Source organism: Rhagoletis zephyria, unplaced genomic scaffold (assembly GCF_001687245.7).
Source record: "Rhagoletis zephyria isolate East Lansing unplaced genomic scaffold, Rhagoletis_zephyria_1.1 Rzeph_scaffold_01504, whole genome shotgun sequence".
NCBI lineage: Eukaryota > Metazoa > Arthropoda > Insecta > Diptera > Tephritidae > Rhagoletis > Rhagoletis zephyria.
The window spans coordinates 67974-84214 of record NW_016158588.1 but is presented as its reverse complement, the minus strand read 5'-3'; the positions used below and the strand labels follow the sequence as shown (position 1 = coordinate 84214).

General features: G+C 32.2%; 1 protein-coding gene across 7 annotated transcripts in view; it reads right to left on the bottom strand.

The window, feature by feature from the left end:
- Positions 1-6201: 6201 nt before the first annotated feature.
- Positions 6202-16241, bottom strand: part of Nf1 (neurofibromin 1) — a 30374-nt gene continuing 20334 nt past the window's right edge. For 4 of the 7 annotated variants that reach the window (XM_017617835.1, XM_017617836.1, XM_017617838.1 and 1 more), the window contains one exon: positions 12867-13580. In XM_017617835.1, coding sequence (XP_017473324.1) covers positions 13462-13580 — 119 coding nt within the window. In that variant the 3' untranslated portion in view covers positions 12867-13461. Of the gene's footprint in view, positions 7574-12866; positions 13581-15791; positions 16161-16241 lie in introns of those variants that run through there. The other 3 variants (XR_001847738.1, XM_017617839.1, XM_017617840.1) reach the window with 3 other exon arrangements.

Genomic DNA, 16241 nt, shown 5'->3' with positions numbered 1-16241 from the left:
AAGGTTGTTGGAGAAGGCCCCAATTCACTTTCGGTTGGTCGGAATGTGACATGATAAGACTTGTATGGGTGCTGATGAGCTGACCAAAGGCGGCACCCTCGAGGTAGTATTGCCAGGAAAAGATATAGTGGGAGTTCCCTTGACTAATTTGGGCTTCTCTTAGAATCATGGGCCTCGGTTATTGCAGCGGTCGATGGAAGAAAACCAAGGCATGTGCTACTGCATAATATTTTGGGTCGAGGATAGACCGGAGAAGTTTTAGGGCTCTCTTTACGCTCTTGACTCTGATGGGTGTACTGACAGGCCGCTGTTCTATTGGGGTTCACGCGGTGAGATTAAATATCACACCAGATTCCTTCTGTCGCAGCTGCATGGAATCATCTCAGCACATCCTCTTAGACTGGCCAGTTAATACTTGATTGCGGCTTAGGCACTTGGCTTCGTTCTTTCCAGCTTGTCCGATGAAGCTCTCCGGGGCTATCATCTGCCGCCTGCGAAAGATTGTTCTTGGCACGCAATGATTCTCACTTTACCTTAGCAGTTACTGTACGCAATGGTATCACAACGGACACACGCTTAAGGTCTAAGTGAGCCCGTTGTCAAGAAGCAATCATCCTAACCATCTTAAAGATTCTACATGAAATTCTAAGAGAATTTGCCGAGGCAACCATGGGTTTAAAAGCAGTTTCGAGCTTGACAAATTTCGAATATGGGGTTTTTCTTTAATAACGTTTTAATTTGCTTTAGTGAAGTAAAGAAGTGATTAAATTTTTCATAAAATATTGCTAGAAGGTATTTTTTTTTTTAATATGAATACATTTGTAAACTTACCCTTTCTTAAAACATCCGCCAAATAGTGCGACAGAGAATTTTTTTTTATTTTCTGAATTTTTAAAAGAAAAAAAGTATATTTTAGATTTCTTTGATATTATTTGTATGCAACTAAAATTCAATAGGAAATAGAAGAAATACCGTTTTAACACTTTTCTATTTTAATTAATTTTGTTTTCATGTAGATTACTCGTATGCCATACCTGCAGAGTGAAAAAAAAATTACCCGCCCTAGTGTACATATGTACGTACATACGCATATCTTCTTTCAAAATTTTTCTACTACGTTTCATGCTTAAAAACTTTCTAAGCATTGTTTACCACTTAACTTATGTACATAACTCCGCCATTTAATTAAAAAACATTTTACGATTTACAACTTTTTATTTCCAAATAAATCGAAACGCTCACATTTAAATGAACTACACTTTTTCATAAATTTGTATATTAAATAAAACATTCATCTTTAAAATTTGTTGACATTAGTCGCTTGGTTTGCATTTTATGTGCCGTTGTTAGTTTTTGTTGCTTCTTTCTGTAAACTTTTTCTTTTAAAAAGTTTTTTTTTATCTAATTTTATTTTACTAAATGAGACATTTATACATTAAATTTGTTCAATAAGTAATACATACATTTAATAAACTATATTTTTTTTTTGAATTTTTAACAATTAATGCTAAGGTTTGTTTTTAATTAAATTTACTTAAATTTTGTGTTTTATATTTTATCTATGTAAAAGTGGACAAAGATTTTTCTTACTTATTATTTTTTTTTTGTTTTTTGCTTTGTTAGTCGCTTGTAATTTTTACAATATGTTTTGGTGTTTTTGTTGTTTCACTTAAATTTTTAATGTTAAGTTTTTTGTTTTTTTTTTTTATGGTGAATTACTTGAATTCTGTACTTTAGTTTTGCGCTTCTCTAACTTTGTCAATATGTTGTTGTAAAAAAAAATTATGTAAAAGCAAGCATTTAAACATGTTTCCTTTCGCATATCTAATTAAAACCACTAAATTGTTTGTTTAAGCAAAAAAATAAATAAATAAAATATATGTAAGAAAATTTGCAATGCTAAAAGTCTAATAATTACTATCTCACTTGCCTTCGTTTATTAAAAAGTTTTTTTTGATTAATATTGTTTTTAATAAAACATAGAAGAAACATTCATCATAAATACAAAAATTATTTGTGAAAAATAAATGCAAAAAAAGCCTTTTTTCAAATGAATAGAATTTATATATGTGCATGTATAAGTTAGTACAAAATCAGTAATGTTGATATGGTTTTATTGTATTAAAATAAATACTTGAAAACTACTCCCAAAAGACACTTAAATATTTTTGGAAGAAAAAAAGTAAAGCGTATTTGATAAGTTCGTTTTCAAAAAGTATTGAAACATCAATACAAATTTTTAAGAATACTATTGCAAAATAAAAAGAAAGATTTTCATTATTGGAAATATTATCTTGATTGGCCGCCAACGTAAACGGAAAGAAAAATGTCCGTAAGGATCCCGGGTAAGGATGTCCCGGAGAATTCGCTTCTCCTGAGAAAGAAATCCTCCAATAATTAATCTCAGGGAGTAGCATTTTCCCCGAAAATTTGTTAGGAGGAAATTCGAACTTTGAAAGAGCTGTTTGACACTTTTTTGACAGCTCAACTCCGCCATTTAAAATAAAAAGTCTTCAACGAATTTTTGGAAAGGGAAAAGAGAGAAAACTACCAGGGAGTTTCTGCTCAGAATCGGCCTAATAATTTAAAAATATCCTTATAAAAGGATAATTTAAAAATATCCTCATAAGAGGATAATAATATCTCCAAAAAGAGCAAAAATATTCTTATAAAATATAATAATAAAAAAAAAGTATGTAATAAATAATACCGTTTTATGTAATGAATATAAAAAGCTGTTAATATGCATTAGGGTGGTCCTTAAAAATCAAAACCTAAATTCTTTATGAGGCACCTCCTTATTTTGTTCATACATAAGTACAAAATAAAGACATCCACGCAAATTTCAAAGGGTTGTAGGGTATGAAAAAATTAAAACATTTTTGATCACAAAAATTTAACTTTGACCAGCTATAGCTCAGCCCGTTTTGGTGTGACAAAAACAAATGGTATGTCGTTAGCGGTGCACATTAATTCTTTCCAACGAAGTACTGATTCGTATTGATCGGACTTGTCAGTTGTCATACCCCGAAAACCCCGGAAGAAAAAAAAATGCGTTTTGAGCTCAGGAAGTTCATGCTAAGTCTCCCCTATATGTACGTGAGTCTCTTGGTATTTTACCAAGATTATTTCTACCCCCCCAAAACCTCAAAATTATTTTGCAATTTTTTAATTTTCGTTTACATAGGTATATCTTTTTTTGTGCATAGAACAAATTAAAAGTAGGCCCCGTACAAAATTTAGATGTTGATATTTTAAGCATCACCCTAATGTGCATACATACATATGTATATGAGAGTAAATGAATTCGAGTAGAAGCCCAAGATGAGATTTAAAAAGTAAGTAAATAAATTTTCTTATATTTTAGCTAGAGAAGTTTTTAGTATATAGTAGTCATTAGCATAAGTAGGTAATACAAGTATACATATATACATACATATAGGCTGCACGAACTGAAGGTTTAGTATTAGCATTAGAGGTGCGAGTTTAAATTTTCCATACAAATTGTGCTAAATTTTTTTAATACTTTCTTTCTAAATGTGTATGTGTTAATAAATACATGCATACATCCATAGCCGTGAATGTGTGGAGTTAATAATAAACTCATTCGTCAATTGGAAGTCGTTTCAGATTTCGTGAGAATCATGATGGCAAACGCAATACACGTCAAAGATTTGGCCAGAAGTCCATTTTATTAAAAGGGATATAAAAGATTCAAATAAAAATTTTTCTAAAAATTCTGAATAAAAAGTTTAAAATTTTTGGGTGCAAATGTTAAAGTTTGTTGAATTTTCATAATTTATGTACGAAATTTGCCCGTTACGTGTCGCCGGGGTCGAGATATTTTGAAAACCCCATATTTATGAATCGATTTCTTTGAAATATGCGATATGTATTATAATAATAATAATAGATTGGCGCTTACACATATGTTAGTGTTTGGCCAAGCTTCTCCTCCGATTTGTGGCGTGCGCCTTGATGTTGTCACACAAAGCGGAGGGACCTACAGTTTTACGCCGACTCCGAACGGCGATTGTATTTTTATGAGAAGCTGTTTTTCATGGCAGAAATACACTCGGAGGTTTGCCATTGCCTGCCGAGGGACGACCGCTGTTAAGAAAAAACCTTTTTTTCTATATTTTTGCGATGTTGCTTTGACCAGGGTTTGAACCCAGGCATTGTGGAGTGGAAGCGCGCACAGCTTACCACTACACCACAGCGGCCGACATGCGATATGTATTAGCTGCATAATAAATATAATGTGCCCGCTAGATGACGCTTTAGTCGAAATATTGATTGATATCTTTTGGTTTCCAATACACTCAGGTCTTTTTTTATGCGGCACATGCGTTCCTCAGAAAGCCGCATAAAAAAAAATCCACATAAAAAAGTTCTTTACTTTCATACAAAAGTATATTAAGATACTTCACGTTAAAAATTCTAAAAAAACCGCGTAACAAAATCCAGTGAGGCAATATTAAGTAAAAGAACAATTTATTTCTTCACTTCAACACTTATTATTCCATGTAAAACTGAACATTATTGAAATAAATAAACTTTTTTCTGTATTTTAACAAAAAAAAATACCAGAAATAGCCAAATGTTATAGGTATGTATATATAAAATTAAAGTGCGGGGTAAGTGTTTACAGAACTACTTCGTCGGATTCGAGACATTTGTAAGCATAGTGGGATGCGCTTCATACGACTGATTCACTTCTAGATTTCGATAGATTTGTTATTTAAAGAAATCTTCAAACAAAGCACGTTAAACTTATATACTGGCTTACGTCCGTGGGTTCACTTATTATGGGTTTCCTATTTCCCATGGCATCAGTGTAGAACAGTCCAATGAGATGCCATTTCACAGATCATGGACGAGTTAATTTTTGTGTAACTGTAAGTGACTTTTTTCGATTTCTAAAACCCAGGAGCGCTTATACAATACTTCGGAAAAAACAAGATTTTTAGGGTTTAGCAAATGCAAATTTAGGGATTTAGAAATTTCTCAATGTCTCTCTAGATATACATAACTAGGAAAAAAAAAACAAAACTTTAAAAATCAACGCGACATTTTTAACCGCTTAAAACTTGCACTTGAATGTCTTTAGCCACGTTACTGCATACTCAAAATTTTTCTAAAAATTCAGATTAAAAAGTTCACAATTTTAATGTATTTTGTTGAATATTTTCAAATTCTGTAGCATAAAGTTTGAAAGTTTGACTTGTGTGATTTTGGTCAATAAACTATATGCGTACAGAAATATTTTGATGTGGCTTATAGGCGGCACAGTGACCATTAGCTGAGAAGGAAAATACAAAAACTAAATATTTTCACTTCTGGCTAAGTGGACATGTTGAGTAATCATTGACGATTTCTTACGTAAGTCAAGTTACGTCAAGAGTAATTGGACTATAAAGCTTGAACAACCATATTTTTGAAGAAAAAAATAAATAAAAATTGAACTTGAAAAACATTGCAAATATTTAACAAAAATTATCATGCACTCACTTTTGATCGCCAGTGTATGTACATATGTAAGTGCGAAATAAGTATGCATCTTCACGAGCATTTGCAGAAACTTATGAATTCACGCACAATTTCGACGATCCATGTACCATTAAGGTGGTCGAAAAATACACAAGAAATCCATTTTACTTTAAAATCAGCTTATATTCAATTTTGCTGGCGGGGCTTTGAAGTTTTCATTTGCGAGTATTTTAAATGGAACTGCTATAAAATCGTTAAAAATACGTATTTGTTTATCAAATGAGGAAATTTCCCTTCAGAGGTTTTCAAAAAATAAAATTATGATGAACATTTAACTCTAAAATTTTACTAAGAACTTTTTTTATGATCGATAAGATAAAAATAAGTGATTTTATGTGTTCGTAATCGCAACACACACGAACGGCTCGACAGATTTGTATTTTTTTTTTTTGTTTTTCAATAAGCGTCATAATTTTATTTTAGAAAACTTTCGAAGAAAAATATTATATTTGATAAAAAAATATATAATTTCAACGATAATTGTATGGGAATTCTACGGAAAAATGCATTTCCTTCATATAAAATACATGGGAAACTAACTAAAATGCTCAGGCGGCACATTTAAATGTTAAATCAATTAAAAAATCCGGACTATCTTAATGCATATGTATATACATACGTACATACATAGCATACATATAGCAAATTGCATTTAAATAAATTTTCTCAACATTGATTTTGAACCGATATTCATGCTTTATATATGTATATATCGATCAGCCGATATTTTTTGTTGGTAAAATCGATATGACCGTTATCGATAATTTTATGACCGATATTGCACCCCTAGACATAACTAAAATAAAATTCTCCAACATTGATTTTAAACTCATAAGGTATCGATATTTCGATCAGCTGATATTTTTTTGTTGCTTATATCTCCATTATCGATGATTTTATGACCGATATTGCATCCCTAGATATATGTAACTGATCTTGGTTATAAAGACAAACTTAAACTTTTGAATTTGAAAAAAAATCTCAGAATCCCACAACTCACAAAACCGACTTCCAATTGGAAAATTGTATTCGCTTGATTTTTTTTTTTTAAATAACTAAAGGTGCTTAAGATTTCGTTAGTGTGTGTTAGTAACTTACATTTGTAACTTTTTTCACATTTGATAGTAACTTTGCAAGCTTAAGTGTTAAATAACAAAAAGAAAAGATTTAAAAAAAAATGCATGAACAATAATGCAAAAATTAAACGCATACTAAGCAAAAAAAAACGCACAAACATACACACATAACAATTTTACAAACATACACGCAATATACGAACGCACAACTTGCGCTAATATACACATATTTTTGTTACTTTTGCTTGTTTTTTTTTTTTGTGTTTACCCAACACGTACATAGATACAAGTAAAAATAATACATACTTGGTTTCAAAATTAATTTAGTTGTGGCTTCGTATTTGTTTTTATTTTTTAACTTGCTTTGTTTTACTTTTATTTTGTTTTTACTTTTACTTTTACTTTTACTTTTGTTGTGATATTACAGCTAAATTCGATGCTGGTGGTTGGTTGTTCAGTTTCTTTGTTTGCTGGTGTCCTTTTATCCTTACGCCTACTACATACATAGATACATACTCATATACAGGCATATCCTTCGCACTTACATTTAATTTGTTATCAATCATGCACACATTTGTGTACAACTACATATGTACATACATACATACATACATACATGTGTGTCTGTTTCGACTGCTTGGCACATTCATGGCGCGCCTGCGTAGCGCTTCACATCGCTCCTCATTACATTTATAATAACATACCTCTACTTTCAGTATTCGTCTTCACATTCATTTCACTTAGCATTTAGCCTTTTCCGTTCGACTTACTGCTTTTCTTTTCACCTTGCTTGCTTCGAAAGTTTTAAGAAGTCATTTTCCAATTTTTCGCCATTTATCTCTTCTTGGTTTAAAAACATTTTTTGAAAAAATTTAGAAAACGAAATACCCGTTCAAAAAGTGTTGTACGTCTGCCGCGTTGACGTTGGCTAGTTGTTATTCATGCTGCTGTAACGAGGTGGAAAAAAGTTTGATTAAATTGCTTATTCGATAAAACGCAAACCTTAATAGAGGATAGTACATAAAATAGTTTGATGACACATTATATAGTTGGAGAAATGGAGCTCAAATACACACATATAAGCATTTTATAAAACCAACATATACTACATGCATATGTGTATACATTTAGTACTTTAGATCCCGTTGGTCTTGCAAGTTGCCGCTTCACACATTTTGCTAAGCCCCAGTAAAATTCCCTGCTTAATACAATATTTTTGTAGAGCATTTAACACTCTTACTGGATTTTTTTAATGGACCTACACGGAACTTTTTCAAAATACTTTTTCAACATAAGGTTCAAAAGCCAATTAAGTTAGGAGCTAAGGGGTTAAAGTGTTCTAGAAAAAACTGCCCGCTAAAGTTTACTACATATCTCTGAAGACAAAAACATACATATGTTTGAATTTGATTTATACGTAAAATTATATGTAAGATGATGGATTTGTGAAAAAACGTGGTCTGAAAACTTCAATCCATCGTAAAAAAATGTAAAATGGTTTGATTTTTCACTACCACGCATGGATATTAACGCTTGGGCATTACTTTGTTGAGACCCTAACATGGCAGCTACACAAAGTACCTACCTTAATGTTTGCTGGGATGGTTTGTTTGCGCATTAGGGTGCACCGCTATCCCATCAAAAAAAAAGCGGGACTGTGTTCCCAGCGGGATTATAAAATTTATTATATTTTAAAACCTCCGCCAAAATAATCCGGAAAAATATTAAGATTTACGTGAGCTGGATCCATTGGAAAATTCCTCCGAAAATCGATTTTTTTTTAATAAAATTAGTTTTTTTTTAATAAATTTTAATATATATTTTTTTATCACCTCAGGTGATAGACGTGTTTAAGCTTAAAAGGTCTGCACCAAACTTGTTAAAGACTTTTATTAACGGAATCAAAATAATGAGATATTTGAAGTAGAGGTGGGCGGTATCAGGAAGGTCTGTAAAAATTTTGCAGGCAGGACGGGACCAACTGCTTTCCCGCCACCCCCGATAAAATCGCAACCTCCGCAATCACAGAAAATCTTCTTTAAAAATGTTGTATGAAATATTCACTTTTTATGTTTTATTGAGATAAAAGCGAACAGAAAAGCAAAACAAAATACTCGGAAGATGACAGATCTTTCATAATTTGTTTTCATTATTTTAAATTAATTTGAAAGGCGTGAATTTTATTAGTGATAGATTTCGTGACCCACCTGACCTGCGTACAATCCTGAAAAACGTCGGGACTTAAAAATTGTGTTTCGGGATGGTCGGGATCGGGATTGAATATTTAGTCCCGTGCCCATCTCTAATTTGGAAGTATTTTCATATCGGTCTAGCGCACGTAAATCTATATATTTTTTCGAAATATTTTGGCGAAACTTTTAAAACAAAATAAATTTAAAAATTCCGTTGGAAAATCTGCAACTCTTTTTTTTTTGTGAGACACCCTAATACATGTAATAATAAAAATATTCAAATATTATGCAAAAACATGTTAAAAACAGATTGGCAGTGTTTTAGGAAGCAGCTGAAGAAGCCGCTTACTGTGCCACCTACGCTAGAGTTCGATCCACGCGGCGGTGGTTAATGTAACGGCTGCTCTTCGTGTCACCTTGCATAAGTCTTGTCCGCCTCGTCCACTTCTTAGCCGCACTTTTGTCCCTTGATGTAATAAGAGGTTTAAAAGTTGAGGAGTTATTCAAGGAAAATTTTAAACCGGACCCTCAAAACAAATGCTGAGATGTCCTACCGATGAACTTAGATGGAGTACAAGAAGCTTATTCGTTCTTCGAAAAGGGCTTTGTAAGAGTATTGAGTGGTGGACTTGAGTCAAACAGCTAGGCTGTTAAAATTCCTTAAAAAAGACCAAACCGCTAAGCTGGGTTCACTCAAGAGGCCTGATGGTTCCTTCACGTTGACAAGGGGTCAGGCTCGTTCAGTCTTTTAGATAGTAATTTCCACCACCTCGGCAGAAAAGGGAGAGAATGTGAGCACCACAGTCTCAAGATAAAAATGGTTTGTTGCCAAAACTGTTGGTAGTGAAGATTGCTTAAAATATGCTATTGCATGTTTTGACAGCTTAAAATTGCCTATCAGGCGGGAAAAATCTGCCCATAAGTCCATCTGCAAACTTTAAATATATGGGTGCTAGTATGATACAGTGTAGAGTAAGGCACAGGGTCAAGACCTGGAGTCTATATTGAAAGTAACGGCGACAATCTTCACTTCTCTCTTGAGGAACATATCTCGGTATTTGCAATCGTCAAGGCCATGGACTACGTTATGGAAATATTTGGATAGGTAAGAGTTTACGTGCCTGCAGTCAGTGCCAATCTGAACTCAAGCCAATCCTCTAACTACTGCCAAACTAGTTTGGTAAAGCAAGTCATGACTAAAATATGTTGGTCAGAGAGGGATCGAGCCAAGTACCCCTCGGTCCGCAGCCAGTTATAGAACTTAAACCTCCGCCCATTGAAGTCACTGTCAGAGACTGGGTGAATAATTTCGCTCAGCAATGACAGCTTCTCATAAAAATACAGTCGCCGTTCGGAGTCGGCGTAAAACTGTAGGTCCCTCCTCTCTGTGTGATAACATCAAGGCGCACGCTACAAATCGGAGGAGAAGCTCGGCCCAAACACTTACATATGTATGTGTAAGCGCCAATCTATTATTATTATTAATGACTGGGAGGCTTCGAGGGTCTGCAGGTGGGCAAAACTCATGTTGCCCTCCACCTCAGAGGCTATTGCTAGATGTTGGCTTTCATTGGGCAGATGGAACTGCAGACAACTTGTGGGACAGTTGACTGGACACTTCTTGTGGCATAAACCACTGAATGTAATAGTCATACATGCCAGCCCCATAACAACGTCCCGTTAAAAATATCCTTCGAGTGAACGAGTCGATCATCCAGAAACGGAATTATAATCCATCACGACAACGAGAGACAGTTAGGAATTATCTAAAATATCATACATGCTTTTATTTAAAAAAAAAAACACACAGCATGCAACACTAAGTACAAAGAAAATGAGTGTTTTAATCATAAAGAATCTTATGTAAAGTAGAAAGTTTTTGGTTTTGAAAATTTTCAAACAGAGAAGAACGTCATAACACCGTCCAAAAAAATTCAACTTTTTTGCAGCAATGAAAAAAATTTCAGGAATTAGAGACAAATTAAAAGTACCGGTATTTTGCCGTGGCAGATGGTTTTTCTTTAATCTTTAAAATTTTATGAAATTTGATATAGAAAAGTTCTTTAAAATCGATTTTCAAAAACCAATATGGCGGATGGATTTCTAATAGAATTTTGTGAAATTTGATATCCAAAAGTTCTTTGAGTCGCTGATTACAAAACTGAAATCAGTTTTCAAAATTTCAAAATCGCGAAACCAATATGGCGGATGGATTGTTTAAATATTCTAAGATTTTTATGAAATTTACTGAAATCGGTTTAACAAATTCAAAATGGCGAAAGAATTTAAAAAAAAATTAAAATTTTCATGACGGTGTTATATGTTGGTATGAAGGCCAGAAGGAGTTTCTGTGTATATACTAGGAATAAGTGTATGTTTAGCAGTCTAACATTAAAAAAGGAGGTATATATTTAGGCGCAGAGACTTATGTATAAACACCTTGTAAGTTTTTTAATTAGTACAAAGAGGTACTGAAACAACATTTAGCAATTAAATAACTTTGGTCTCGTTTTTTTTTTTGTGGCTGCCGCTTACCAAACTTGCTATTGTTTCGAAAATGGAAGGCGCTCCTGCGCAAAAAGTTGCTTTTTCTTCCTTGCTCTCTGTTGAATATACATATGTGCACGCATCACCAGCAAACAAAACTATTTCATAGTGTTCAGTGCTTTTAAAGTTTTTTTTTTAAAGTATTGCATTATTTTTGTGAAAACTTTTAGATTAATTAGGAACATTTCGGCTTGTAAGGAGTTAAATATTTTAGTGGGTCTGTACTTATTTCGTACCTAGATACATTTATACATATTTCTGTTACTGGTTTTGTTTTAAATTTCTTGTTTTTTTTTTACAAATTTATAATACATATTTTTTGTTTTGGGTTTTCAAATTAATTTTCTTTCGAAGTAAACATTTTGTCACAATTTGGCACATTTATAATACATAATTTTTAAAATAATGTTTATTTTTTTCTCTCTCTATTTTATGTATATATACAAGCTTAAGAGTTCAATTTGTTTACCAAATCCTACCCAAAAACCCTAAACACTCAGAAAATCATGGAAGTCCCAAGCTTAGAAATCTCTGCAAATTGCAGGGAAATTCTTCTGTTATAAAGTGAAGCCTCGATATAACGAAATTGAAGGGGTTGGTTAAACGCCTCGTTGTCAAGCAGGTTTTGTAATCCACTTGCGAATGAACATCAATCAAAGTCACTTTGAATTCTGAAAACTGAGTTTTTAGTTTTTCTCTGTGCTCAGAAAATAGGACTTTCATACAACGAAATATGCCGCAGCGCTTTCGAGAGATACATAATGAAGCAGTTAGCGTATTTATGCACACATTCATAAGCGTTTCAAAGTGGTCCGCGTAAACTGCAAAAGTGTTTGACAGGAAGGCTACGGTATTAGAATAAAAAAAGTCCATGAGAAGTGCAGCAAAATGGCGCTATTGAACGCTAATTGAATTCTGAGTGGCAACTTCGGAGGCGCTACAACCAATCAACCAACATATGTACATATGTGCATTAGAGTGCATCACCAACAAACAAAAAAATTCCGGGCTTTCGCCGGATTTATAAAATTTATTATATTTTAAGACTTGTGGCAAAAATATTTTGGAAAAATAGTAAGATTTACCTGAACTAGACCGATTAGAAAAATATTTTGATTCGGTCGATAAAATTTCTCAAATTTTTCAAATTTGTTTGCAGATCTTTTAAGTCTAGACTCCACTATCATCTGACGTGATTATTTAGAAAAAAATCTAAATATATACTTATTTTTTTATAAAAAAAAGCTCGGTTTTTGGAGTTATTTTTAAAGGGTTCAGCTAGCGTAAATCTTAATATTTTAATGAAACATTTTGGTTAAAGTCTCAGAATATAATAACTTTATTCCGCTGGAGAAACAGTACCATTTTTTTGTATGTGGAGTGATGCACTCTAGTATACATACACACATTGGTATTGAAGTTAATGATGAAAAAAGCTTTTAAACTGCAGAAGTCATATTTTACTTTGTGGATATTTTTCGCGTTTTGGAAAAATTACTCATTTATAAATACATACATATATATCCCGCTTCGTGTTTACAAATAACAGCCAAGATTCTGGTTTATACATATATATGTATGTGTTTACTTAAAATTATTTAGCTGTATGTGAATAATTTATGCCACAAATATATATATGTATGTAATTACATTTACACCAATAATTTGAACTTTTCAATTGCAAAATGAATGCAAGCCATGTTTGTGTGTATTTGGGAGTGAAAATTTCTATTTTTGTGTGTTTGTTAGTAGCTATACAACTGATAAAACCACTACATTTTACATACATAATACGCATAAAAAAAAAATTAAATTAAGCAAGCTTTCCATAATTTTAAAGCAAATTAAGTGCTACCATTATTTACTACCAAATTTCTTAATGTTATTAAATTGTAAATTGTTTTAATTTTTTTTTTTGTATCTAAGCGCTATTTAATAAAATTGTTCAATTAATTTAGTTATGTAAATACTTTTAAGTGCATGGCATTTAAGTGGATATATTGTTTATATATTTATGTTGTTGCTTTTAGTAAATTTTTTTTGTTTTTTGTTTTCTGCTTTTCTGCATTTAAATGGTGCTGCTACAATAACAATAACTAATGTGATGGGCTATCGGTAATTCGATGTTTGGCGCGTGCTTTGCTGCATGAGGCGCGGCGCAGGGAGCTAACACTGCCGCCGAAATTATCATGATCTAATGATTCCGATGAGAAAGCTACGTACGTTGTTTTTTTTTTTTTGGAAGAAAATATACAAAACGGGAAAAGGGAAAAGTTTCATAAGAATTTGCAACTAATTTTATTTTTTTTTTCATTTTCTAAATATGAAATTTTATGAATAGATACATATGTAAGTATGTACAATTAAGGGTATGCAATTTAAAACGTTTTGTTTAAAATTTATCCAAATTATTATGTCAGGAAAGGATAATTTTGCGAAAATTAAAATGCGCAAAGCATGCAAGATGAAACGATATAGGAAAAGTGTTGGAATGAAGGATTGGTTTTAAGGTGGTTTATTGTCGATCATCAACTTTTTGAGGAAAAGGATTATCCAACAGCAGCTATTGCTTGCGACTTGGGGTTTTTTCAGCCCTTGGTCTGTAGCAATCAAACCTACTTTGGAGTTAGAACAAGATAGACCGCGTTTAAGGAGAGAGTAATATTTCGTCTTTAGAAAAAGTGGCACATTGTGCAAACCGCCCAAGAATCGAAAATTTTTGTTTTGGATGAATTTCGGCCAGCACTTACCTTTTATCACATAAAAAAGTTTTGCAAAAGGAAAAAAAAAGATTCAAAAGTGCAAAATTTTACAAAACTCCGTAATTTGCAAGTTTATTTTCTGAATGGTTTTGGTCTCGTGTTAAATATGACATTTGCGGCTAAATAAAAAACATAATTAAATAAAAAATTACCGAATTTTGAAATTGAAATAATTGTAAAGCAAAAATTTATATGAAATATTGGTTGATTTTTTTTTATATAATACCTCTAACTGATCTGAAATGATTACGAAATATTCAAGAAGCTGTTTTTTTAAAGATATGAATTTTTAACTTTGAAAAAAAAATTTTTGCAAACTCTAATGCCGGATTTCCACTGAGCATTCAATGACACTAATTTTAATGACAAAGTTGGACATTAAATTCATTTCCACGTGGCATTTTGTAAATAGTACACATTTTTTTATCAATGCCTTGTGGAAATTTGGTACAAATTAAAAATAAATTTTATAAAATGGTTTAACATAAATTTACTTAGACTTAGACTTAAAAAAACACCATAACTTCAGACTGGAATCGAAATGTAGACGAATTAAAAGCAACAAAAACATTATTTCAATCCAGCCTTGAGCTCAAAAAAAATAAATAAATAATATAATCTAAAAAAAAAACACGTTTAAAATTTTCGCATCTTTGAAGATCTATTGGAGGTAGATATTGTATGAAAAAAAATTGTGGTCGAATGTTTACAAGTTTTGCTTTTACAATTTTTCAATTTAAAAATGTGGTAAAATTTTTTTGATTTTGTTTATGCGGCCAGAACTATTTGACTATAATAGTTCTGAGATATTCAAAAAATAAGCTGGCAAAATTAAGAAAATTGTGAAATTTAAAATTTTGCATCACCTTCGAAAAGAAGTTTAGTTTTTTTCAATGGCAGAATTTTTTTTATATGATAAAAGAAGAGTTGTGACCGAAATTCATAGAAATCAAAAATTTGTCGATTTCAACCATTGCTCGATTTGACATGAATTGACACATATTAATCTGTGTGATTCCATGTACAACATGTGGAATGTTTATTTTATTTTCGAATAGTTCTAATGACGACGAAAACTGCTTGAGAAGTTTCAGTAGTTTTATTTTTGGTTCAACAAGCTGAGATATTAGTGGCACTTGGAATACACGTGCGATGCAGGAAAAGTAGTATATGTATTTGAAAATTATAAGTAAACAACCCTGCAAACCAAAGTTCCCGAAATCTTAAGGAAATCGTTAAGAGTATCTCATTTCTCTAACGATATTTTTCCGAATTTTCAAAGAAAATTATATGAAGTGGTTGACACGAACTCGTAAAGAAATTTCTGTATGAAAAATAAAGAAAATTCTGGAAAAATTCTGAAAGATATTCTTCACATAGCACCATTATTTTCGTTGCTTCACAGATTTTCTTCCGAAATTTCGTAAAAGAATGGAAGTGTGGGTAATTTATTTCATTTTAAAAAATTCGGCAAAAAATCGAATTAAATCTTAACGAATTCTTTAAAATTTCTTTACAATGCAGAATACTCTGAAAAAATGGTTTGCAGGGCAATATAAAGCAGGTTTTGGAGAAGTGAATTATTAGGTGCTTTACGGAAAATTTTACAAGGGTGTGTATTTTATATATATGTATGTATATGAGAATGTGTATAGTAAATGTACATTACTAAACGAGCGAACAACAGCGGCACTGTGGTGTGTATTAGAAGCGGAAGCTGTGTAAATTGCGTGTTTGATTTTGTTAAGTTGATTGCCTCATTTGTATGTTCTCATAGCTTTTAGCCGATTTGCGTGTTGATGTTTAATTTTGTTGGTATGTACTCCTATAAGTATTCTATGTTGGTGCTGTATGTATGTGAGCCTCCTTTTTGGGCGCTTCAAAAGTGCCATAACTCTTAACTAGATGCCACTCAATACATGATGATTAGAAAACAAATACAAATTTGGCTAGATAAAAGCTTTAAAATTACGAGTTCGCACGCACAGACTGGATACGAAATATCTACGGCGTTAATTTCCAACAGAACTCAACTAAGAAATGCAACGAAGTAAATAGCAAAATGACATAAGATAGTAAATGTGTGTCATGTTACTGGCTATTTCCAAAATTTC